Consider the following 26,239-nt stretch of genomic DNA (forward strand, 5'->3'; position numbering starts at 1 on the left):
AAGGCATTAAGAGTCAACCACATAGTGTGGAGCTGTAACCACATGTAGCCAGACTGGGTAGAGTTGGCAGGTTGCCTTCACTGAAAGACATTAGTTAACCAGTTGTGTTTTCACAGCAACATGGAACTTTTCGTGGTCATTTTTTCTGGTGCCAGCCCACAAATTACCAGATTTATTGAATTCAATTCACAACTTGCTATGGTGGGATTTGAAATAAGTGAAATAAGCCCATTAACATACTGCTGCAGGTACAATTACATCAGTATTAATGTGTCCAAAAGTGGGCCCCACATTGGGAATTCAAGCTGTTATGATGCTCTTTACGAATGTCAGAGTGCAGCAAGTGATTTAAGTGAGCTGTGTAACATTTGTGTTGGGGACTAAAAATAACATCAATATACATAAAATAAATGACTTTATTTAATCTCAAGACTAAAAATTTGAATTGAATCGTATTTTTCCACTCAATTATTTTTCCACTCACTACACGCGTTAGTTATTATCATAACTCCTTCGGGAGCGTTATATGCAGAAGTTCCTGACATCACGGCTTATGTCTGCTTTCTGAAATAGCAGCAAAGAATACCTTGTAGCTATTGTTTTAAACCACTTTCTCCAGTTTATAATTTTTTTCATATAGATGTGCGTCATATCCACTGAAAAAATCCGACTGACATCCGCAGGGATCAAATCAGGAGATACAATTTTTGATTTGTGGTTTCCAGCAGAAGATGACATAAAATTAATGATCCGAAAGAGACTAAATAATTATTCCCTGCATTAAACACCTTAATAGCCTGAAGTTCTCCTTTCATTAAGCTGTCTCAGGATCATGAGTGAGCAAACTGGGAATATCATGCTGAAGCAACAGTGGCACTCCTGTAACATTAACGTTGAAATGCAACAGTCTCTAAGCCCAGAATTTTTGCTGATCTGCAAAAATGTTTCCTTGTTCCTCCCTTCATTGCTTCTCCAAATGATTACTTGTTGAATTGTTTCTGGAAAAAACATAATTTGTCAGAAATGAATTGAGCAGTGACATCTTTGTAAAATGGGAGCAATGAAGGAATGTCGAGGCTTGCCATACCTGATTTGCTACAGTAGACTCTTCCTATCAAAGTTGTGCATCATTGAAGGAGGCCCAGGGGAGGGGAAGGAAGGGGTCAGGGTGCGAGCTGTTGGTGTGTGGTGAATAGTATATTGGCTTTAGTAATATACTGTGCCATAGAATGGCTTTGTGTCCACAACAACCCACACTAAGACAATCTGATCTTGGCTGAACTGTCGAGGCAATGGGCAGGCAGAGCCTTAGCCACCTCACCACAGGCAGGGAAAGAAAATCAGGTGGTGAGTCATACCAAACCATTCTTGTCTATGTCCTAGTAACTGGTTAAAGAGCTGAACTGGCACATTCTTAAGAGCAGGTTGTGGCATACCCTGTCGTCTTAATGTGTAGCTTTGGGGGGGATCATCTTTGGGGGTAAATCTTTTGAAGGAGCTCTAAGTGTCCCAGCTTGATCCTACTGTTCACTCACTGAATAGTCTAGAGTGTTCTGGTTTAAAGTTTCATTGTAAAGCAAGGAGTTGCACTTCAGATACTTTGAGGGATGATGTTTCTGACCATATTCTCTCAGCTAAACTCAGTTCCATTTGTTTTTTATTACCACCCCTATGTCCACATCTCCCCCAAGTCTGATTGACAAGAATAAGCCACTGCAGCTGGAGCGTTGAAAATTTTGCAAAGTTTGTAAACTGTTTCTCCTTTCCATGAAGCCAAGAGGGAATTGATAAACTTTTACATCTTCCCCATCATTCGTCCCCTCCCCCGTAAAGTCAGTCAAGATTCAGGAACATATGCTGCGTATTTAAGTAAAATACATATCTGACTCTTCCAAGTAAGTTTAGGGAAATACTCCAAAATCATTTATAACTTTGTCAACATTTCTATTATGTATTTATATGTTTGCTGGAAGTCATACATTTGTGGCAAGTCTGAATCTTAATTTTCTAAGGGCACAAAACTCCTCTTTTAACAGAAAATGGGAGAATGCTAGTTTTACTCCATAATTAATAAAGCACTAAATAAAATTGCTGGAATATGCAACTTTGAAATATGGGCCTAGAAATTGAATCACGTCCTATGTTTAACTATTGCATGTGTCCAAAGTGGTCGGCGACAGGATCACGCAAAGTTGGTCCTCCGGCCTCGTTTGCGAGCCACGGATGCCAGTCATGGCCCCAAAGGCCGGTCGGTGGGGTAGCAAGATCGTCCGGCCGGGCACTTGTTGAGGGCAGCAGGTAAGTCCCAGGGCAGTGGCCCGCAGTTTTAATGTGGAGCCAGGAGAAGTACTATTTTGTACTTACACATTTTTTGGCGACAGCCTCCAACGGTCCCTTTCAGGTTTGGTTGCTGTGTGCCCGAGAAAACTGATCGTCACAATCCAATTTTGCAATGAGACCTGAAATAGGTGTTAGGCATCCAATTTGCATAGGCAATGGGCCTAACGCCTGTTTCAGGCGAGTGTCTTGGACAACTACAGGGCACCTTAACTAATATGACGTGCATTACACTTCTGGCACAGACTGTGCACATCCACACGCCGTATTGGACCCTTCAGCACCTGTTTCTTGCCCAAGAAATGGGTGCAGCACAATTGAATTTCTACGCCATGATTTCTGACAATGTGATTTAATTAGTGGATTATTAAGTGCAGAGAAAAACGAGGAGAGGGAAGAGAGATGAGAGAGTAGCTGCTTTCGATATCAAGGCAGCTTTCAATTAAATATGGCACCAAAGAGCCCAAGAAAAACTGAGGGCTGTGGGGAAGTCAACGGGAAAACGTTCCAGTGGCTGGAATCATTAACTGGCACATTGGAAGATGGTCATGGTTGTCAAAGGCTGATTATCCCAGCCCTCGGATATCGCTAACGGAGTTCCTCAAGGCAATGTCCTTGGCCCAACCATCTTTAGCCACTTCATTAATTAACCGTCCCCTGTCATAAGGTCATTAATTGTGCTCCTCGATGACGATTCTATAGTGTTCAGCTCCATTCATAATTCTGCTAATAATGAAGCAGCCCATTCCAGTCTACAGCAAACCCTGGACAGAATCCAGGGTTGGGCTGACAAGTGGCAGGAGGCATTCATACCAATCAAATGACCATCTTCAACAAGAAAAGTCCCAACCCATGACCTTTCACAGTAACACCATCGCTAATTCTCCCACCATCTTCACCCTGGGGGTCACCATTGACAAGAAGCTTAACTAGACCAGCCATATCAACACTGTGTCTACAAGAACAGGGTAGAGTGCGTATCTACCACCTTCCAGGTTCAAGTCAGTAGTGCATTTCGATATTCACCACTCACCTGGTTGGGTGCAACCACAACAACAATCGAAGCTCAACACCATCCAGCACAATCTGTAACCTCATGGACCGGCATATTCCTCACTCTACCATTACCAACAAGCCAGGGGATGGTTCAATGAGGAGTGTAGAAGAGCATGCCAGGAGCAGCACCAGGCGTACCTAACAATGAGGTGCCAACCTGGTGAAGCTACAACTCAGGACTACATGCATGCTAAACAGCGGAAGCAACATGCTATAGACAGGGCTAAGCGATTCCACAACCAACGGATCAGATCAAAGCTCTGCAGTCCTGCCACATCCAGTCGTGAATGGTGGTGGACAATTAAACAACTAACTGGAGGAGGAGGGCCCTGTAAACATCCCCATCCTCAATGATGGCAGAGTCCAGCACATGAGTGCAAAAGACAAGGCTGAAGCGTTTGCAACCATCTTCAGCCAGAAGTGCCGAGTGGATGATCCATCTCGGCCTCCTCCCGATATCCTCACCCTCACAGAAGCCAGTCTTCAGCCAATTCGATTCACTCCACGTGATATCAAGAAACGGCTGAGTGCACTGGATACAGCAAAGGCTATGGACCCCGACAACATCCCGGCTGTAGTGCTGAAGACTTATGCTCCAGAACTAGCTGCGCCTCTAGCCAAGCTGTTCCAGTACAGCTACAACACTGGCATCTACCCGACAATGTGGAGAATTGCCCAGGTATGTCCTGTCCACAAAAAGCAGGACAAATCCAATCTGGCCAATTACCGCCCCATCAGTCTACTCTCAATCATCAGCAAAGTGATGGAAGGTGTCGTCGACAGTGCTATCAAGCGGCACTTACTCACCAATAACCTGCTCACCGATGCTCAGATAGGGTTCCGCCAGGACCACTCGGCTCCAGACCTCATTACAGCCTTGGTCCAAACATGGACAAAAGAGCTGAATTCCAGAGATGAGGTGAGAGTGACTGCCCTTGACATCAAGGCAGCATTTGACCGAGTGTGGCACCAAGGAGCCCTAGTAAAATTGAAGTCAACGGGAATCAGGGGGAGAACTCTCCAGTGGCTGGAGTCATACCTAGCACAAAGGAAGATGGTAGTGGTTGTTGGAGGCCAATCATCTCAGCCCCAGGACATTGCTGCAGGAGTTCCTCAGGGCAGTGTCCTCGGCCCAACCATCTTCAGCTGCTTCATCAATGACCTTCCCTCCATCATAAGGTCAGAAATGGGGATGTTCGCTGATGATTGCACAGTGTTCAGTTCCATTCGCAACCCCTCAGATAACGAAGCAGTCCGAGCCCGCATGCAGCAAGACCTGGACAACATCCAGGCTTGGGCTCATAAGTGGCAAGTAACATTCGCGCCAGACAAGTGCCAGGCAATGACCATCTCCAACAAGAGAGATTCTAACCACCTCCCCTTGACATTCAACGGCATTACCATCGCCGAATCCCCCACCATCAACATCCTGCAGGTCACCGTTGACCAGAAACTTAACTGGACCAGCCATATAAATACAAAAAAAGAGCAGGTCAGAGGCTGGGTATTCTGCGGCGAGTGACTCATCTCCTGACTCCCCAAAGCCTTTCCACCGTCTACAAGGCACAAGTCAGGAGTGTGATGGAATACTCTCCACTTGCCTGGATGAGCACAGCTCCAACAACACTCAAGAAGCTCAACACCATCCAGGACAAAGCAGCCCGCTTGATTGGCACCCCATCCACCACCCTGAACATTCACTCCCTTCACCACCGGTGCACAGTGGCTGCAGTGTGTACCATCCACAGGATGCACTGCAGCAACTCGCCAAGGCTTCTTCGACAGCACCTCCCAAAACTTACGACCTCTACCACCTAGAAGGACAAGAGCAGCAGGCAAATGGGAACAACACCACCTGCACGTTCCCCTCCAAGTCACGCACCATCCCGACTTGGAAATATATCGCCGTTCCTTCATCGTCGCTGGGTCAAAATCCTGGAACTCCCTTCCTAACAGCACTGTGGGAGAACCTTCACCAGATGGACTGCAGCGGTTCAAGAAGGCGGCTCACCACCACCTTCTCAAGGGCAATTAGGGATGGGCAATAAATGCCGGCTTTGCCAGCGACGCCCACATCCCATGAACGAATTTTTAAAAAGCCGTCTGTTTGATCATTGCCGCAGCCACTGAACTTAGTATCTACCCCACTCCCATCACCAGTGCACTGTGGCTGCAGTATGCACTATCTACAGGATGCACTGCAGCAACCTGTAAGTTTACTTTGAGAAAATCTCAAATTATCAAGAGCAGCAACATCCAGAAACACCGTCACCTTCAAGATATATACCAACCTGATTTGGACATACACTGCGATTCCTTCATTGTCGCTGGGTCACATTCATGGAATTTCCTACTTAACACTATAATGGGAGCATCATTACCCCATGGACTGCAGTAGTTCAAGGGAAAGGCCCATCACCGTCTTCCCAGAGCAAGTAGAGATGGGCAATATGAACATACGCAATCGACGGGCAGGAAAAGACCAACTGATTCATCGAGCCTACCCCACACAACCGCGACGCCTGGAGCATCACGATTAGGCACCCATGTCCACCAGCACACACACCCACTTGCCCATCATCAGGCATGTAATCTCCTGGGACAGGCAAATAAACAGGGAAAAAAAACAAGGCCAATCAGGGAAAAAAAATTGATTCCTGGGATGAGAGGGTTGACCTATGAGGAGAGATTGCAACTATATTCTCTGGAGTTTAGAAGAATGAGAGGTGATCTCATTGAAATGTATACAATTCTTAGAGGGCGAGACAGGGTAAGTGCTGAGAGGCTGTTTCCCCTGGCTGAAGAGTCTAGAACTAGGGAGTCATAGTCTCAAGATAAGGGGTGGGCCATTTAGGACCGAGATGAGGAAAAATTTCTTCACTCAGAGGGTTGTGAATCTTTGGAATTCTCTACCCCAGAGGGTTGTGGATGCTCAGTCATTGAGTATATTCAAGACTGAGATCGATAGATTTTTGGACACTAAGGGAATTAGGGCATATGGGGATCAGGCGGGAAAGTGGAATTGAGATAGAAGATCAGCCATGATCTGATTGAATGGCGGAGCAGGCTCAAGGGTCTGTATGGCCTATTCCTGCTCCTATTTCTTATGTCATATGTTCTAAAAAAATTTAAATTCCTCTAGTACCCCCTTAGATGATCGAAATTAGTCCAGGAGACCACATAGACTATGCTTATAGCATATTTTATAAGACGTGATCTTCCCATTCAGGAACAGGTCCAGTGCTCTTTTGAAGGCATGCATACAGTCTGAACTCACCACGTGAGCCAGTAACTTGTTCCATTGGTCTACTATCCTCTGGGAAAAGAAGAACTATCTAACATTTAACCTAGCCTTATCCTTATACAGCTTATACACACGTGCTCTGGTCTTTCCCAACCTATCTAGTTGAAATAGTCTCTCAAGCGGAACACAATCAAGCAACTTTGCACACCACTATCAAATCACCCCAAAGCCTACATATTTCTAAAGGGAATAGTCCCAGCCTTTTAAGCCTTTCTGAATAACTATGGTCTTTTAAGCTGGGGATTATCCTCATGGCCCTCCATTCAACTTTTTCCAAAGCTTCTTGTGAGGGGACCAAAGCCGTACGCAGTTCAAATGCGGTCTAACCAGGGTCTTGTAAATGGACAAGATGGGTGTGCTTTGTCTTATATTGAATAGTTCTATTTATGCAACCTAATACTCTGTTTGCTTTAATTATGGCTTCTTGGCATTGGTCATGTACCTTTAAAGAGCTATGAAGATACCTTTCTCTCCTAAGTGATTTTAATTAGATACTGTGTAGAGTGTGAGTACACTCGGAATTGACCCTGTGCAAATGCATTAGACTGTACTTAACTAAGTTGAAGGCCAGAGTTTGACCCATTCCCCCAGCACATTGAGATCCATTTGCAGAATTTCCTTCTACTGTGCAGTCCTGACACTCGCCCAAATTTTAGTGTCATCTGCGAATCAGAGGGAACAAGCAGCCATAACTGTTACTGGTGTCGGATTTCTGGTAACACAGTGTGTGGCAGACTACAGTAGCAGGGGGTGACTGTTGGCGTCCCAACTTGAGTCGTAGCAGCATGAAGTCAGAAAGCAGCATCAACTGGAGATAAGTGTCCATTCAAGATCTTAGCATTCATGGGAAACTGCCCTCCAGGTCCTAGACTGCTTGTGAGAAACAACACGGGAGATCTACTATTAACAAAGAAAGAACATGCATTTTTATAGCACCTTTCACGTCCCCAGGACATCCCAAAGCACTTCACAGCCGATCTGATTTGGTGGTGTTGGCTGAGGGATAAATGTTAAGCAGGATACCTCCACAGCTCTTCAAGAAGTGCCATGGGATCTTTTATGTCCAACTAAGTTGGTGGACAGGGTCTCAGTATAACATCTTATCCAAAAGACAGCACATCCAACAATGCAGTACCCCCTCAGTACTGCAGTGAAGTGTCAGTCTACACTATGTACTCAAGTTCTAGTATGGAGCTTGAACCCACAACCGACTTACTTAGAACCAAGCCTAAAACTGATAAATTATATGGCTCCATTGCTTTACCATTCTTCTTTGAAGTTACTGAAATAAAAAACTGGACCAACACCAAACCATAGTGATGCTTTTATTACATTTAAGGATGATGCTTTCCTGGCCATCTTCCACCCTCCATAAACTTCAGCTCATCCAAAACTCTGCCGCCCGTATCCTAACTCACATCAAATCCCATTCACCCATCACCCTTGTGCTCACTGATCCACATTGACTCCCGGTCCGGGAACAACTCAAATTTAAAATTCTCAACCTTGTGATCAAATCCCTCCATGGCCTCGCCCCTCCCTATCTCTGTAAACTCCTCCAGCCGTACAACCCTCCGAGATCTCTGTGCTCCTCCAATTCTGGCCTCTTGTATAACTCAGACTTCCTTCACCCCTCCATTGGTAGCTGAGCCTTCAGCTACCTGGGCCCTAAACTTTGGAATTCCATCCCTAAATCTCTCTGCCTCTCTACCTGTCCCTCCTCCTTTAAGACGCTCCTTAAAACCTACCTCTTTGACCAAGTTTCCCTGTCCTAATATCTCCTTATGTGGCTCGGTGTCAAATTTTGTTTGATAATCGTTCCTGTGAAGCGCCTTGGGGCGTTTTACTACATTAAAGGTGCTATATAAATGCAAGTTGTCGTTCAGTTACAGTTGTTGTTATTGTTGTGGATTGCTATACTACCTACACAGTGAGATCTTACCAGATTTCCACTGTTTAGTCAACATGGCCCCGAAAATTTGTGGGCCTTTCTGGCACACTCCCAGCACAATTCAGCGGAAAGCCTGGGAATTAAGATACACTGGATCCCGATCTGCACTCCAAGTGTCGAGGCGGACCTGTTTGGAACAGAAATTTTGGCCCCGATATTAACAGGGAGCCGGGGATGGTGCGGGAGAGGCCATGATGGACCAAAGAACCCGGCAAGGCTGGGGACGTGGAGGCCCTGCCGATCTTAACAGCAGTGCCTCATTAGCATATTGTTGTGCTGCCTGCTGCCCAGCAGTCTACCAGATGGACAGCCTGGCCGGCGGGCGGGGGGGGTGGTGGCAGGAGGCCACAGCCGGGGAAGGGAGCATCAGCTCTAGGCCGCAATCGGGAAGGAGGGCGATCGGGGTTGGGGGGGGGGGGGGGGGGGAAGAGGCTGGTGATTGGGAGGGCTGAGGGAGGGTGGAGGCTGGAGATCAGGGCTGGGGGAGACTGAAGTCTTCTTTGAAAGGCCTGGAGAGAGCACTCCTGGCCCATAAGGAATGTTAAAAGAGCCACTTACCTTGGGGAATCAGCAACTGCAGACAGCTGCCAAGAATCCCATAGGTCGGCCCTCCTCTTTACTTAATTTAATTTAAGTTACGGCGCCAATGATGTCATCAGGTTGCGACTTTGGTATGTTAACTAGGCCCCCACCTGCCTTTTGTGAGAGTCCGTCCATGGCCTGGTTTCTGCATATTAAAATTTAAAGGGGCGGGAATGGGTAGTGTTTACCAATCCTGATATTTTATCCCCCCGACCCTCTCCTGCCCGTTAGGATGGAGTAAAATAGAGGCCTTTGTCCACCCCAGGCTTCAAAGGGGGCGTATCCGGGAGGTGGGGGGGGAAGTCCCCAGGCCAGGAATTACCTCGGCCCCAGCCTAGGTTACACCAGGCAGGCAGTACACCTGGAGAAACTCCCAGCCAGTGTATCTTCCGTGGTCCTCCTGGGGTCCAGACCTGTCTCAGCCTGGACCTCAAAGAATTCTGCCTACTCTCTGTCTGATCAGCCCCCTTTACAAGGGTCCATACGCTCTTTAAAACTGCATTTCAGGCCGGGGCTAGCACAAAAGCAACAAGCAGCCGACCACCAGCGCCTCTCCCATGCCCCCTCCCTTGATGGGCATCTGAGATGCGCCCATAGTGGTGCGGGTACTCGCAAGTTTTATTTAAACGAAGGAACCTCCCCCTGACCTCAGACACACTTGTCGGGTCAGCAGCAGAGATTCCCGGCAGACAGATCTCGGCATTTACACCAGGATCAAAGGCCCATAGATTTTTGGGGCCCATGTTTCCAAAGTAAGGCCAGTCGGTGATATTACAGTAAATTGTTCAATGGTCTAATACTATGCCAGATGCCATCGTTATTGTCCGACCCAATTACAGACCACAAATGTGTGGTATTGAGTTCTTCTAAATTACACAATCATGAAGTACGTGACATAGATTCTGACATTTGATGCCTGGTTGCTTTAGCACAATTTAGTTGCAATATCGAAACACCATAGTTATCTGTCGCCAAAATAAACTCTCAAACCACTATTCTTTTTATTTATATTTAATGAAACACTTTAAAGGTGCAGAATTAAAATTTATCAACATGCTTGTAATATAGGTTTAGTGATCATTAATGTTGACTTTTTTGTTTTGTTTTCTTATTCCTGTAGCACAATATGCCATTCTGGAGGATATCGAGCCACTCTGACCTGTTGGCTTTGAATCAAGCACTGGAACTGGAATACTTGTAGCTGCCTTGTGCAGCACAGCCAGAGTTACAAAGTCAACAACTGTTAGCAACATTTAGGAGTATATGAAGTTTCCCTCTGTGATCTGCAGCACCTCTGGCTTCCACATTTGTCTTAAGAAATGAAGAGAATTGATTTGTCATGTGAGGCTATTGTGAATTCAAACTGCTGAACAATGACTGGTACATTAAACCTCTGCATAAGGAACTATGTTGGTCTTAGGAAAATATTGTTCATTATAGATAAAAGTGCAAGTTGTGTGTATTTTACAACTCTTCAAGTGATTATACAATGCCCAGGATGCTTGAACAGCTTTTACAATGAACTAGTTCTTTTAAGAAACATGAAGCTGCTTCCAACGCATCCGGCATGAAGTTGTTCAACGGCATTCCTTGCCATTGGATGTTCTCAATAATGCAGTGTTTTAGCAAACTTTAGTCTGCTTATCCAAGCTGAACCTGCATTAGAAAGTGCACTGGGCTACATTGACAATCACATCTAGACCTGCAGTTTGTGTAACTTAGTTACTGTGAGAGCTTATACTAAGTTAGCAGCTGTATTCGAAAACGTAATGCTTTTATGGGGATAGTCACTTTTTGTAAAGCTTGACAAGGAGAATATACATAAACGATGTGTTGTGCCTTAAAAGAAGACAGTGTTGGTGTGTTACAATGTAACTTTTGTTCCACAAATGTGTAGATAAATTCTTTGTGATGATTAATTTTTTGAAATGACCAAATTATTAAAAGAATGAGAAGTAAAAGAACTCTGCGTTGTGTAAGCAGAGAAGAAATGTTCCAGACTGTTGGTCTAAACAGGAAATTAAAAATTGGAGAGTTTTTGTGTTTTTACTTGGACTTTTAGTGTTTAATTGTAAATTACAATCCTTAATGATATCCAGGAGAAACTTGTTAATTTAAACTGTGAGGTAATCTATTTTAGCCGTTAAGAAACAGCTTGACACTTTTTGATATTATGCTAGTCTTTAATATTTCTGGGAAGTTTCTTAAAGAATTTTTGGTTTGGGCACTTATTTGATTTCATGCTAGTCTATATTTTCTTTAAATCTGAAAACTATAATACGCCAGCCTCACTGACTTCAAACAAGCTTTATCCCAATCCACCCCTCCCCCCTCCCCTATTTGATGCATCAATGAGTAAAAGGGGATGTGTGGGTAAGGGTTTTGAACAAGTTTAAGGGCTTACTTCATCTTGGGAAGTCGTCCAGTCTTTATTGATAGATCCACTCTACAACAACTTAAAGTGAAAAGCTCTCCAGCCCAATGTTGAGATTTTCTCTCTAAACCAGTGTTGGCAGTTACTAGTGTACTAAAACCTCTCCAAATTCATTTTAATAACTTGTTCAAAGGACAGAGACTTTTAAATAAAGCTGATGTTAAAAGCCTTTAAACTGAGTTCCTCCTATATAAAATAAATGCAGTTGTGCATTATACATCTTTACAGCATATTGGCAGACAGTAAAAACATCTTAAAGATAGGATAATAATTACAGTAGTTTACTCGGATTACATTATGAAATACCAAAATTCATGTTTGAAAAAAAACTTCCCAATGAACTATTTTTTCTAAGTATATAAACTTTGCTTACATTGCATTTCAATTTTAGCTCCTTTGTTGAGCCTCCCGAGTACTATTTTATCAACTTCTACATTTAATGCCACATTCAATCAATAACTTCACTGTGTAGCATGGAAATGACCCTGTGATATTTAGGTCTTTAACCTGGCTGTGTCTGTTTATAGTGAAACCTCTGCACAGTTTAAAGAGTTAAAGTACCAGCATTCTGATCTCTCCATCCACCAACCATTTCCCCTCCCTCCTGCATAAAAAAAAACAGAAAAGCAAATTGTATGTAATACAGATTGGGTATTCTGCCAATATGCTGTAAGTACAATTTCTCCTCAGCTCTGTGTGTGATTTAGTATAGGGGATATTCAGAGGATGCACATAACATTGATACACCACTCTGATTTGTTTAACTTTGTTCCTGCAGATTCTAGCTATGGGGCTATAGAATAATAAGTATTGGCCACACAGCAATGTTTTAGTGGTAACAGTATACTGTTTATGTTTTTTTATTTATTTTGATTGTGCTTTTTGAACATTAAAATCAACTCTTGTGGAAATTTAAATGGTCCTGGGTTTCTTTGTAATATATTTAGTGTGAATTGTCTGAAAAATACATGTACAGAAACAGTCTTGATACTTCTGTGTTTCAAAATGAATAAAACAAACTAATTTCAATGATTAAGACAGTCTCAGTTTTTGGGACATATGAATGCCTGTTTCATGAGGTAATTATTGTAACCATACAATGTATAGTATCATACAACATTGACTCACACTTGTATAGTGCCTTTAACACAGGGAAATGCTAAAGGTGCTTCACAAACAAGATGGACACCAAGCAAGAGTTGGGGGTTGAGTCAGGGGAGGTAAACAAAGATATGGTCAGAGATAGATTTAGCGGAAGCTTTTGAGGGTGGAGAGGATTACAGCAAGCCGGATGGGTTTAGGAAAGGAATTCCATACCGTAGGGACATGATGGTTGGAGGATGAGAGGAAGCAGCCATTAGAGTTCTGGATGAGTTGAAGCTTGTGCGGGATGGATCAAGGTGGGGGAGAGGGGTGTCTAGAGAACACAGCATTGAAGAAATTGAGTGTAGAGTGACAAAGTCATAACTGAGAGTTTCAGCGGTGGTGGGTGAGTTAGGGACAATACCATGGAGATGGAAATGGATGATATTGGTGATAGATTGGATACGAGGTTTGACGCTTAGCTCAGGGTCATACCAGGCACTGAGGTTGCTCATCGTCAGCCTCAGCCTCAGGAAGCAATCAGGAAAGGAGGTGGAATTATAGGGGCTAAGGTGCAGAATTATAACCCAATAAAATTGTGCATTTTTTTTGGCAGAACCCTCTTATGCTGTTAGCTGAGGCTATTATAATCCCTGATAAAGAAGTATAATCTTGTTTCAACAAAAATATTCATGTGGCATAGACCCACCTAACAAAATTTGGCAAAAATAATAAGGGTGAAAATAAAAGATGCGAACACCAATTATAAAACAGGATTTTTTTCCACCTTTTTTCAACATTTTTCTCCCTTCCCCTTCTTTCCTTATGGCATGGACTCCGTGCTCAGGTAGAGTTCAAAGGCCACTCTGGTTCCTCGCCAAAGTGACTGCTCTTCATGTGTGAGCATAGAAATTAAGTGTTGGACGGTTTTTGTCTGGAGAAGGAAGGGGATCCCAAACGGGCCCATGGCTGTCCTCACCGATACCCAGCAACGGTCAGGAGCAGGAACACCGGATTATTTTCCCTGCCCGAACCAGTGACCACTGCGGCCAGTGGTGGTGTCCAACTGCAACCCAGGCTAAGAGGAGCTGGGACCCTCCTGGGATGCTCACTGCCATAACCAGCTGAACCAATGAGGGAGCAACAAGAAAGCTTATAAACATCGCTTATATATCTTAAAGTCAACAAACTGCACATGTATTCTAAAAGGTAAAAGATGTTTTGGAGTAAGTTCAGGGCTATAACACATGCTCAGAGTTTAGGTGACAAATATATTTCAGTTTGTGATCTCATCTGAATCCCATCAAATGTTATACACCTTGTAGCACACTCCCAGCCATGGTGTTATTTATGTTACATGCAAAATTGCAAGCTAGGAATGCACAATTTTGCAGTATCTGCATAGTGGAATTTTTACCTTCTAGTCATTTGACCAGAGGGGGCTCTAGTGATGGCCAATGGTAACATGAGAAATCTAATATGGGGATCTCCTACCAACATGTGTCGTGCATTAATCCTCCATGCTGAAATGAGGGCTAGTAAAATAACAGAGGTGTAAAAAATGAAAGATCAGATGAATCGATTCTGATGTAATGTGTGTATGAATGAACGAGCAACTTCATAGACGTAATCAGTGACTTCCTTCTTAACACAATGTCAGAGTCGATTACTATAGCTGATCTATAAAGTCCACTTCGTGCACAAACGAACATTAATGTTGCGTCATTTCAATTTCAAGCCAAAAAAGCATCCATTTGCTTCTGGTACTTCTACAAAACAATTCCTGTAGTTAGAATCATAGAATGATAAAGCACACCAGGAGGCCATTCTGCCCATCGTACCTGTGTCGGCTCTTTGGTAGAGCTATCCAATTAGTCCCACTCCCTGCTCTTTCCCCATAGCCCTATAAATGTTTTCCCTTCAAGTATTTATCCAACTCCCTTTTGAAAGTTACTATTGAATCCGCTTCCACCACCCTTTCAGGCAGTGCATTCCAGATCATTACAACTCGCTGCGTAAAAAAAATGCTTCCTCATGTCACCTCTGGTTCTTTTTCCAATCAGTCTGTGTCCTCTGGTTACCGACCCTTCTGCCACTGGAAACAGTTTCTCCTTATTTACTCTATCAAAACCCCTCCTGATTTTGAACATCTCTATCAAATCTACTCCTATCCTTCTCTGCTCTAAGGAGAACAATCCCAGCTTCTCCAGTCTCTTCACATAACTAAAGTCCCTCATCTCTGGTACCATTCTAGTAAAAACAGAAAATGCTGGAGAAGCTCAGCAAATCAGGCAGCATCTATGGAGAAAGAAACAGAGTTAACGGGCTCGATTTTCCGATGTCCCAGTGGGTGCGTTCGTGGGGGGGGGGGGGGGGCGGGGGCTCCGAAAATTGGGGATTGGCAATTAAAGCCGGCGGGATCCCACTTAAATCAATTAATTGGATACTTCAGGTCGTTAGGAAACCTGATTTGTAGGATATTTTAGGAGGGGTGGGATTTTCAACTCAACTGAGACTGTTTCCCGTACTGGGAGAAACAGTCCCAGTTGAACTGGACGTGTTGCAGTCACCAGCCTGTGGCAGCTGCAAAGGTCCATTTGACAGGTGTAGTGGGGAGACCCTCACTCATTGCAGGAGGCCACTCTGTCAATTTGGACAAAGTTTGGCCTCCACCACCCTCCTCCTAACAATAAAATTCACCAACTTGCAACCTCAACTCCAGTGTGCAGACACATTTACCTACCTTGCAGACCCCCTCAAATGTACATCTTATGGATGGGGGCCGCCGTAGCTGCAGTCATGACCTCCTCGGAGGACGATCAGCATCACCAGCCTCGCCATCCACCTCTGACACGTGGAGCTCCACAACACAGTGCTGTGACACATCCACCTGCACAGAAGGAGGGAGGGCAACCACAGAGAGAGATGCGTTGCAGAAGGCACTACCCTCACCACAGGGTCCACAGACCGAGGCTCAGCTTCCTGGACCTCTCTGAGCAGCAGTGTACACGGAGGCTCAGAGTCACTCGACATGTAGTCGTGGATAAGATGTCCTTGATGCCGAGCTGCTCCCGGCTGGCCCGAGCACCATCTTCTTACCTGTCGCTGTCAAAGTCACCACTGCCCTCAACAACTTCTCCTCCGGATCCTTCCAGGGTGCCACCGGGGACATTGCCAGCATCTCTCAGTCGTCTGCACAAAAGAGCCCTGCAAATACACCTACACTCACTCTGCAGTGACACAATGGGTGGCATCAGTTGTGGGTCTTCATAGTGATCCTCAGGAAAGGGCATTATTGCACAAACCAGACAAGATTTGCAAGGATGTGACAGTAGTGGTGATAATTTTTTATGATTTTTTGCAAAACAAACAAAGTAAATCAAAAACATGACATTTTGTCTTACACCCTTGTGCATTCCCTTTGTGCTCACAAAACCTTCGCCTTACGTTTACGGGAACCCCTACGTGGTGCTACCCCTGTGGCTTCAGCAGAGGTAGTGGCAGGTTGCTCTTGTCCATGCCCTGACCAATGAGATGCTTTGTGCGGACGCCCTCTGGGTTTTGGAGCCCGTGAGGGCCCCTCCAAAGACTGCTCCACCTGCAACTGTGCAGGGCCAGACTCGGCCACCTGGAGAGGGGGCAGCATTGCGGATACTGGTTGAGAGGGGGGCAACGGGTGAGACGTGGGAGCGCTTTGAGTGGCGTCCCCACTTCCATGTCCCCTTTCACCATCATCCCTCTCCTGGCCCAGGCCCATATCACTCCTCCCACCCTGCTGGACAACAGTTTGGAGGACTTGTGTGAAGCTTTGGAAGGCCAGTTGCAAGGTATCTGTCAGCCTGTTTAAGGCGGCAGAATGTTGCTCACCCTGAATCCAAACGGCTGATGTCAGGGCCTGAATGGACTTATTGTTGAGCCATGCTTAAAGCTCGATGGAGGCTAGCCTTTCCTCCATCGCAGACATTCCCGCATCTACCCGCGACGCTATCTCAGAGATGCCTTCACGTCCCTGTGACAGTATTCCACTCATGCAGGAGTTGGACTCCTCCATTCTCTGCACGATTGTGGAGAATGCGTGTGGCAACTGTTCCAGTACCTCGGCAATGTGCTGCTGGCCCTCGATGACTCTCCTTTTCATGGCTGGCCCCCAGGGTTCAGCTTCTGGGTCCAGCTGAGCAGAGCCTGGAGAAGAGTGCTCCCACCGACGAGGACTCTCCACAGTTTCCCCTGCCACCAGGGTCTGCTCGTGCTCACATGTGCGTGGTGACTCGCCATGTGCAAGCCCAACTAAGTGAGGACGGGGACCCACCGAGCTGTGTGTATCTGCTCTGGTGGATGGCTGGCTCAGATGTGACGATGCACCCTCAGAGGCCGGCAGGTCCTCTGAGGAATCGCCCTCCGCCGTCACGGTGCACGCAGATGGCCCTGCAAGAGAACGGAAAGCAATATTAAGCATGTGGACAGATGTTGAGGTGCTGCAGATGCCAAGTGATGCTAAGATCATTCGCTATCATGAATACTGAGTGTTAGATTTCTGTCACCAGCCGCTTGTGCGCTCCGAGTCTCGGCATCTGCAACGGACAGGCACTCCAGCGTGCGGCTTATTTCTAGTGCCTGCTGCTCCGTGTCTGTTAAGACCACCTGGGTGTGGCGGGCCCCCTCCAGTCCTTGCCCTCTCCCGGGCATTCTGGCATCTCTTCTCCTATCAAGGCCAAAATCAGAGGCGTGATTGAGTGATGGTTGCATAGTGACCCGCTGCATACATTGGTGTGGGTGGGGGTGACAGTGAGGGAGAGGCATGGGAGGGTGCGTGTGAGACGTAGCCATGAGATTGTATGAGGATTGGGTTGCGTGGTAGTGTTCGAATGGGAACTGGGGCGGTGAGTACGTGCAGGCAAGGTGAGGATGATGATTGAGTGGATGTGAGGAGTGATGCGAGAGCATTGTGGTGGCAGTGCAGAAGGAGTTGTGTGGTGGTGGAGGTGATATGGAAAACGGAGTGTGGGAGAATGCGTAAGTATACTCACTTTAGATCATTAGATCATTAAATCGCTTCCTGCACTGGACCCAGGTTCGGGTGACATTGCTGCTGCTGCTCACCTCCTCTGCCACCTCGAGCTAGGCCTTCTTGGTGGCTGAGGCAGGCCACTTCCTCCCGTCTGATGGGAAAAACGTTTCCCTCCTCCTCCTGACCCCATCGAGCAGCACCTGGAGTGAGGAGTCAGAAAACCTTGGAGCAGCCTTGCCTCTGGCCTGCTCCATGCTGCCAATATGGTTCTTTGCTGCAGGAGGAGCATTGATGGACTGCCCCTTTAAATAGGGCTCCTCCTGCTGACAGCCTGTGATGCGGGTGTGCAGTACGCCCGCTGCGCACATCTGGAACGGCAAACCCGGAAGCCAAGGTAAGTGCCTTCAATTAGGCTGCGATCGCGTGCGGAGCACCCCGAATTCACTGGGTGCGTCGACCCCCCGCTGCCAACCTGCCTCCCTCCTAATATCGGGCCCAACATTTCAGGTCGAAGACCTATCGTCAGAACTGCAAGATGTTAAGTTAAAGATTTTGAGCAAGTACAGAGCCAGGGAAAGGGTGGGAGGGGAGGAAAGAACAAAAGGGAAGGTGTGTGATAGGGTAGAGGGCACGAGTGATTAAATGACAAAAGGGATGATGGTGCAAAGCAAGGAAGGTGGTAATGGGACATTCTAGTAAATCTCTCCTGCACCTTCTCTAAGGCCTTGACATCCTCCTTAAAGTGTCCAGAATTGAACACAATACTCCAGCTGAAGCCTAACCAGTGTTTTATAAAGGTTTAGCATAGCTCCCTTGCTTCTGTACTCTATGCCTCTATTTAGAAAGCCCAGGATCCCATATGTTTCTTCAACCGCCTTCTCAACTTGTCCTGCCACCTTCAAAGATCTGTGCACATACATCCCAGCTCGCTAAGTTCCTGCATCCCTCTTACAATTGTACCATTTAGTTTATATTGCCTCTCCTCATTCTTCCTACCAAAATGTATCACTTCACACTTCTCTGCATTAAATTTCATCTGTCAAGTGTCTGGCCATTTTACCAATCTGCCTATGTCCTCCTGAAGTCTGTTACTATCCTTCTCATTGTTTACTACATTTCCAAGTTTCTTGTCATCTGCAAACTTTGAAATTATGCCCTGTATACCCAAGTCCAGGTCATTAATGGTTGTTTTTCAGACTGGAGGAAGGTGTACAGTGGTATTCCCCAGGGGTCAGTACTAGGACCACTGCTTTTCTTGATATATATTAATGACTTAGACTTGGGTGTACAGGGCACAGTTTCAAAATTTGCAGATGACAAAAATCTTGGAAGTGTAGTGAACAGTGAGGAGGATAGTGATAGACTTCAAGAGGATATAGGCAGGCTGGTGGAATGGGTGGATACATGGCAGATGAAATTTCATGCAGAGAAGTGTGAAGTGATACATTTTTGTAGGAAGAATGAGGAAAGGCAATATAAACTAAAGGGTACAATTCTATTGGGGGCGCAGGAACAGGGAGACCAGGGGATATATGTGCACAGGTCGTTGAAGGTGGCAGGCAGGTTGAAAAAGCGGTTTAAAAAGCATACGGGATCCTGGACTTTATAAATAGAGGCATAGAGTACAAAAGCAACAAAGTCACAATGAACCTTTATAAAACACTGGTTCAGCCACAGCTGGAGTATTGTGTTCAATTCTGGGCACCGCACTTTAGGAAGGATGTGAAGGCCTTAGAGAGGGTGCAGAAAAGATTTACTAGAATGGTTCCAGGGATGAGGGACTTCAGTTAGGTGGATAGACTGGAGAAGCTGGGGTTGTTCTCCTTGGAACAGAGAAGGTCGAGAGGAGATTTGATAGAGGTATTCAAAATCATGAAGGGTCTAGCAGAGTAGATAGAGAGAAACTGTTCCCATTGGTGGAAGGGTTGAGAACAAGAGCACACAGATTTAAGGTGATTGGCAAAAGAACCAAAGGTGACATGAGGAAAAGCTTTTTTACGCAGCGAGTGGTTAGGATCTGGAATGCGCTGCCTGAGGGGGTGGTGGAGGCAAATAAAATCACGGCTTTCAGAAGGGAATTGGGTAAATACTTGAAGGGAAAAAATTTGAAGGGCTACGGGGAAAGGGCGGGAGAGTGGGACTAGCTGGATTGCTCTTGCAGAGGGCTCGACAGGCCGAATGTCCTCCTTCTGTGCCGTAACCATTCTATGATTCATATATATCAAAAAGAGCAGTGGTCCTAATACCGACCCCTGGGGAACACCACTTTTAACTTCCCTCCAGTCTGAAAAACGGTTCACCACTACTCTCTGCTTTCTGTGCCTTAGCCAATTTTGTATCCACACTGCCACTGTCCCTTTAATCCCATGAGCTTTAATTTTGCTAACAAGTCTATCGTGGTACTTTATCAAATGCCTTTTGAAAGTCCATATACACATCAAACTCACTACCCTCAGCAGCCCTCTCAGTTACTTCATCAACGAACTGTTAGAAAGATTAACACAGATAGATTCCATGCATAAATAATTAAGAGGATCATTTACAAAATTGCTCAACTTTTGACTTGCCAGAATTGCGTATATATCTTGCCCGATCAAAGGTGGTGTTGTGTCATGGAGAATCAACAGCTTGTGGAAAGGGAACAGAAGGCCTATGAAACTGCAAGGGAGGGTCTTGTTCTCTCTAATCTGCAGAATTAGTAGAGCATGCAGTGCTGCATTGACGGTGACCGGCAGGAGAAGGATGGCCAGGGAAACTAAAGGAAGGAGAAGTACACCCTTGGGACCTGGCAAAGCATTAGGTAGTAAGTGTACCACAGGAGAGTGAGCTGTCAGCACCTCACAGAGCAACTCTGCTGGAGAAAGGTGCAGCTATATAGGATTAAAAATACCTGGGGAAAAAAACAAAATGCTGGCAATGTGCAGCAAGTCCAACAGAATTTGAAAATAAAAACAATAGATTATTGTTTTGGATAGAAACCCTTCATCAGAATTCAGACCTGTTGTGTATTTCCAGGATGTTTGCTTTTGGCTCACAGGGAAGCTCTCAGTGCGATATGCAAGCTAAATGAATCATATTTACAGGCACAGTCCACCACTTGCACTGCACTATTTGTGGTAGTTACAATCACAACTCTCAAACTTCTATACCACACAGCCATTGAAGACAAACACAAGACATGTCCAGGATCAACCAGTGCAGCAAATAAATGGCCGATGCCCTATCTCACCATGCACGTGCAACAACTTGTATCATAGCATCGTTAATGCAGAAATAATGTCCCAAGATGCTTCAAAGAAGAGGAAAGGACTGGATATCAAGTGTTAGTGGGAGGGCTCGGAGAGGTGAATTAAATTTTGGTTGATGATAGACTTTCAAAGGACTTTTGAAGGTGGAGGGGTTAGCAGACAATAGAGCTGAAGCTGAAGACTCTGCCGCCTACAGTGGAGCAGAGGGAATACAGAATGTATAGAATACCAGTCAGTGAACCAACAGGCACAGGAGGGGATCTGAGGCTGGGGGAGGTCACAGAGTTAAGGAGGAGCAGGACTGTGAAGGGATTTGTAGACAAGCAAGTGAATATTAAATCCGAAGTTGCTGGGCAAGCAAGTTTTAGCGTGGGACAGGATGCAGACTATAGCATCAAGTTGGACTTGATGGAGGATGGCTGTCAGGAGACTAGCAAGCAGTGTATTGGAGAAATTGAGTTTGCAACTGATTGCAGTCAGGGAGATGAGAATGCCAATGTTGCAAACTTGGAACTAATGGTCATGGCGATGGATAGCTGGGCTAGGTGGGATTTGAAGCTCAGCTCTGGATGGAACAGAATGCCAAGCAAAATCCCGAGCTTGCGCAATGCTTGGTTGAGCCTGTGCAAGCTTCCAGGGAGGGGACGGAGTCCACGCCAATGGAGTAGAGTTTTCAGCAGGGAATGAAAATGATGATGACAATCTTCCCAATGTTCAATTGGAGGAAGTTCTGACTCATCCACAATGTCAGCCTGCCAGCTTTACAGCGCAAGAGTGGAAGGAATTAGTGGACAGGTAGAAATGGGGGTCAACAGAACAAATATGGAAGTTGATCCATGACTATGGGTGATGTCACTGAGGAACAATGTGTAGATGAGAAGGGAGGGAGGGGGAGAGAGACAGGATGAAACTTTAACGGATTCTGGATGTGACTATACCTAAGTACACGAGGGAGAAAGGAATAGAAGGATATGCTGAGAGGGTTAGATAAAGTAGGGTGGGAGGAGGCTCATGTGGAGCATAAATACTGGCACAGACCAGTTGGGCCGAATGGCCTGATTCTGTGCTGTAAATTCTAATTAGGAGAGTTTGGCTGTGAAGATTTGTTGTGATTGAGTCAAATCTGCTGTGTGTATAATAAAACCCATATCAAGTCTGGCAAAGTAATTTTAGAGTGCAGAAATGGTAATTATATTGAGAAACAGCACAGATGGGAGAATGTAAGTGAGTTACTGGGGTTTAGGACATTGAAGGCAAAAGTGACTGAGCTGCTGGAAAGCTCAACAGTTGGAACAATTTCATGTAAGTACAGGGCCATAGGTTGGGGAGTTGGGAATTAGAAAGCACATATCAGGGAGCCAGGGAATTTTTGCAGGGATGGAAAATAAGCATCATGGGGCTAAAGGTAGTGAGGGAGATAAAGGTGGCAAGGAAGATGTGGAGGTAATCAGAGATAGCCTTATCAAATATCAAGACCTCCAAGCTGATGAGGCTATGTGAGATAATAATGCCGACAGGGTAGCTGATGATTTGAGTGAGTGCAGCAGTCTAGAGAAGAAGGTGGAGAGGACGAGTCATTCAGAGGAGAGGCTCGAGGAGATCTCAGAAAGGTAATTGTCTTGGCATTACAATCACATCGCCACCCATACCTTTCTCTTCAAGCAACATGCTTGGCACCTCCCTCCCTCCCCCTTGCTCATCATTCACCTCACCGTTAGCCCTGCATCCACTCTCCTTCACTTCCATCGGTCCTCCAGAGGCACCCTTGCCCTGTTTTCTTCTTCCCTCCTATTACCCTTCCTTCCTATGTCTTTCCCTCAAAGGCTTTGTTTGTTTTTAAAATTCAACATACTTGTTCTTTGGTTAAAGAAATCAAATTAGGCTCAGGAAAGAAATTACTTCTCTCCAGCCATATGTGTCTCTCTCCCCATTACCCGTTCTCTCAAAGTTATCAGCAATTAGAATTACACTTTTTTGTCAACAAAACACAGTTGAAATGATTATAAGCTGTCCAAGGGTGAAAACATCAGGCAAAATCGGCCTATAAATGTCAACAAACTGTCTTGGCCTGATGGAAAACATCCTAGAATCCTCAAGAAAATGACAGAATAGGTAAGACTATAGTAAATAATTTCAGTGGATCCATGAACACTCCAAAATGTGTTTGCATAAAGTCAAGCATCTCTGTAATGAATGGTTCTCTGCAGTCCTTTTATTTGTGGGCAATGCTGTCAAGTCCACACATATTGCCTATCTCGAGTTGCCCTGGTAAAGTATTGACATTAAGGAGCTAGATTTGAAAGTTTTACACAAAGACATCCAACTACCAATTGCACACAAGTCTTTTGTCTAGTGCGCACTTCCAGTCTGTCACACTTATTTCCTGTGTCATGATTTGGTCAAGCCTGGGATAGCTCATCATTATACTTCCTTGCATGCATTCAAACACTAAGTGACATTGCTGCAGCTCCAAGGTCCATTACTCTAGGTGACACTGCAATTGGGTCATTTACCCTCCAGCTAAGACTTTTCCTTTAAAATAAAATCTTTCACTCCTGCTGCCCCCAACCCATCATTTTCCTGGACTCTTGGTCTCCAACTGCTCCCTTTCTGGTTGCCTCGTGCAGACCAGGAGAAAGGGGAGTGGTAGGGGTGGCTGGAAGGATAGAGGTGAGTGAATAGTGCAAGGGAAAGGTATATGGAGGGGAAGCATGGATTCAGTGGTAGGAACAGGAAGGCATGGGGAGCAATTAGAAAATGAAGGAGGGGGTAAGGAAGGAGGTACAACAAAGGAAGTAGCAAGGAATGCAAATAAGGAAGGTAGAGTAGCAGGGCATGACATGACAAGATATATGGGGTGATAGGGTCATTGGAAGGGGTATTTGGTGGCAAGGAGTACCTGAGGGGGCACCCTCTACTCTGGCCAGATCTCTGCCAGGCTTGAATGAATGCAGAATTCTCAGAGTTGTAGGGCTGGAGGAGGCTACAAAGATAGGGAAGGGTGAGGCCATGAAGGGATTCAAACACAATAAGAATTTTAAACATGAGCCACTGGGAGACCGGAAGCCAATGCAGGTCAGCCTCATCAAAGAACTCCGCACAAAATAAGGGGATATTCTTCGATATCAATGGACAAATGACTACGATGAATGAGTGAGCAGGACTCGATGCAGGATAGGGTATGAACAGCAGAGTTTTGGATGAGCTTAAGTTTATGAAGGGTGGAAGATGGGAGGCTGACCAGGAGAGCATCTGAAGTCTAGTCTGAATGTATGAGGTTTTGGCAGCAGATGAGCTGAGGCTGGGCCAGAGACAGACAATGATACAGAGGTGAAAGTAGGCAGTTTTTGTGATGGAGATGATATGGCGTCAAATTAAGTTTGTGAACAGGCTCCTTCAGCTTGAGACAGTGGTTGGGGAAGGGGTGGTGTTAGTGGCAAGGATAGTACGTGACAGGGGCGTAAGACACTGGCTTCGGTCTTCCCAATGTTTAACTGGTGGAAACTGCAGCTCATCCAGGATTGGGTGTCGGACAAGTAGGCTGAGATCGAACTGGGTGTTGTCGGTGCACATGTGGAACCCGACCCCATGTCTTTAGATGTCCCCAAGGAGCAGCATGTAGATGAGTAAGAGGAGGGGGTCAAAGGATAGATCCTTATTGGTGGTTAGTGTTAAGTTAATGTAAGTTTTTAATTGAATGGTTGGTGTTTTGACTTTCAGTATTTTAGTGTTAGCAAAACAGTTAAATAGCCTTAAAGCAAAAAAAAAAGGTTTTAACCGTTAGTTACATGGCAGGACAGCTGGGGCCCGTCGCATGCACATCCTGTACCATGTGGGAACTCCAGAACATTCTGTCCTGGAAAACCACATGTTCAAGTGCCACCAACTGCTCGATCTCAGAGTTTCTGAATTTGAGGGGTGGCTGGCATCACTACAGTGCAAACGAGAAGCTGTGAGTTTCGTGGATAGCACATTTCAGGAGGTGGTCACCCCACAGCTACAGAGTTCAGGAGAGGGTGTGGGTAACCACCAGGCAGACCAGGAGGAATAGGCACGCAGTGCAGGAATCCCCTGTGAGTGTGGCACTCTCAAACTGTGAATACTGGTGTTGAGTATCACTGAGGGTGATGCCTCCTCAGAAGAGTGGAGTCAGAAGCAAATCCATGGCACTGTGGGGGATTCGACTGCACAAGGGGGCACAAGAAAGTATAGCAATGCAATTGTTATCGGGGATTCAATAGTCAGAGGGATGGACAGACGTTTCCACCAACGTGAATCCCCTGTGGTGTGTTGCCGCCTCGGTGCCAGGGTAAGGACATCACTAAGAGGGTGCAGAACATTTTGAGGGGGGGGGGGGGGGGGGGGGGGGGAAGAGAACGGCCACAAGTTGCGGTCCATGTGGGAACCAATGACATAGGAAGGAAAGGGGTAGAGGTCCTGCAGTCAGTTTCAGGAGCTAGGGAGGAAGTTAAAAAGCAGGACCTCAAAGGTAGCAATCTCTGGTTACTCCCAGTGCCACGTGCTAGTGAATATAGGAATAGTAGGATAAGATAGGTTACTGCACAGAAAAATGGTGCAGGAGGGCTTCAGATTCCCAGGGCATTGGGACCAGTTCTGGGGCAGGAGGGACCTGTACAAACTGGACGGGTTGCACCTCAACAAAACTGAGACCAATGCCCTCACGAGGAGGTTAACTAGTACTGTGGGGGAGGGTTTAAATTAATTTGGCAGGAGGATGGGCACCAGAATGAAACATTGGAAAGGAGAAACAAGGTGCACAGAGGACTGAGACAAAAATAGCACTAAAGAATAGTTCAGAAGTAGGAGGGATCAAACAGGGGGCAAATGCAAGGCAGTCTAAGATGAGTTTGGAATGCATGTGCATAAATTCACACAGCGTAGTCAACAAGGTTGGTGAGTTACAGGCACAAGTCGCCACATGGAACTATGACATTGTGGTAATGAGAGACCTAGCTCAAAGAAGGGGAGGATTGGGTACTTATAGTAATTTCCTGGCTACAAGATATTCAGGAAAGAGAGGGGGCGTAGCAGTATTGATCAAAGAAACCATTATAGCAATAGAAAGGGATATGTAGTTGAAGTGTCAAAGATAGAATCTATTTGATTAGAATTAAGGAACAATAGAGGTGCTATTACACTACTGGGTGTATAGTATAGGCCAACAAATAGTGGGAAGGAGATAGAGGAGCAAATTTGCAGGCAAGTTACAGAAAGA

At 45.6% G+C, this 26,239-nt stretch overlaps 1 protein-coding gene across 22 annotated transcripts in view; it reads left to right on the forward strand.

The window, feature by feature from the left end:
- Positions 1-12,575, forward strand: part of eya4 (EYA transcriptional coactivator and phosphatase 4) — a 356,347-nt gene extending 343,772 nt beyond the window's left edge. For all 22 annotated transcript variants that reach the window (XM_067984861.1, XM_067984860.1, XM_067984880.1 and 19 more), the window contains one exon: positions 10,351-12,575. In XM_067984861.1, the coding sequence (XP_067840962.1) occupies positions 10,351-10,431 (81 nt within the window). In that variant the 3' untranslated portion in view covers positions 10,432-12,575. The remainder of the gene's footprint in view (positions 1-10,350) is intronic.
- Positions 12,576-26,239: the final 13,664 nt, after the last annotated feature.

This window comes from Heptranchias perlo, chromosome 5 (genome assembly GCF_035084215.1).
Source record: "Heptranchias perlo isolate sHepPer1 chromosome 5, sHepPer1.hap1, whole genome shotgun sequence".
Lineage (NCBI taxonomy): Eukaryota > Metazoa > Chordata > Chondrichthyes > Hexanchiformes > Hexanchidae > Heptranchias > Heptranchias perlo.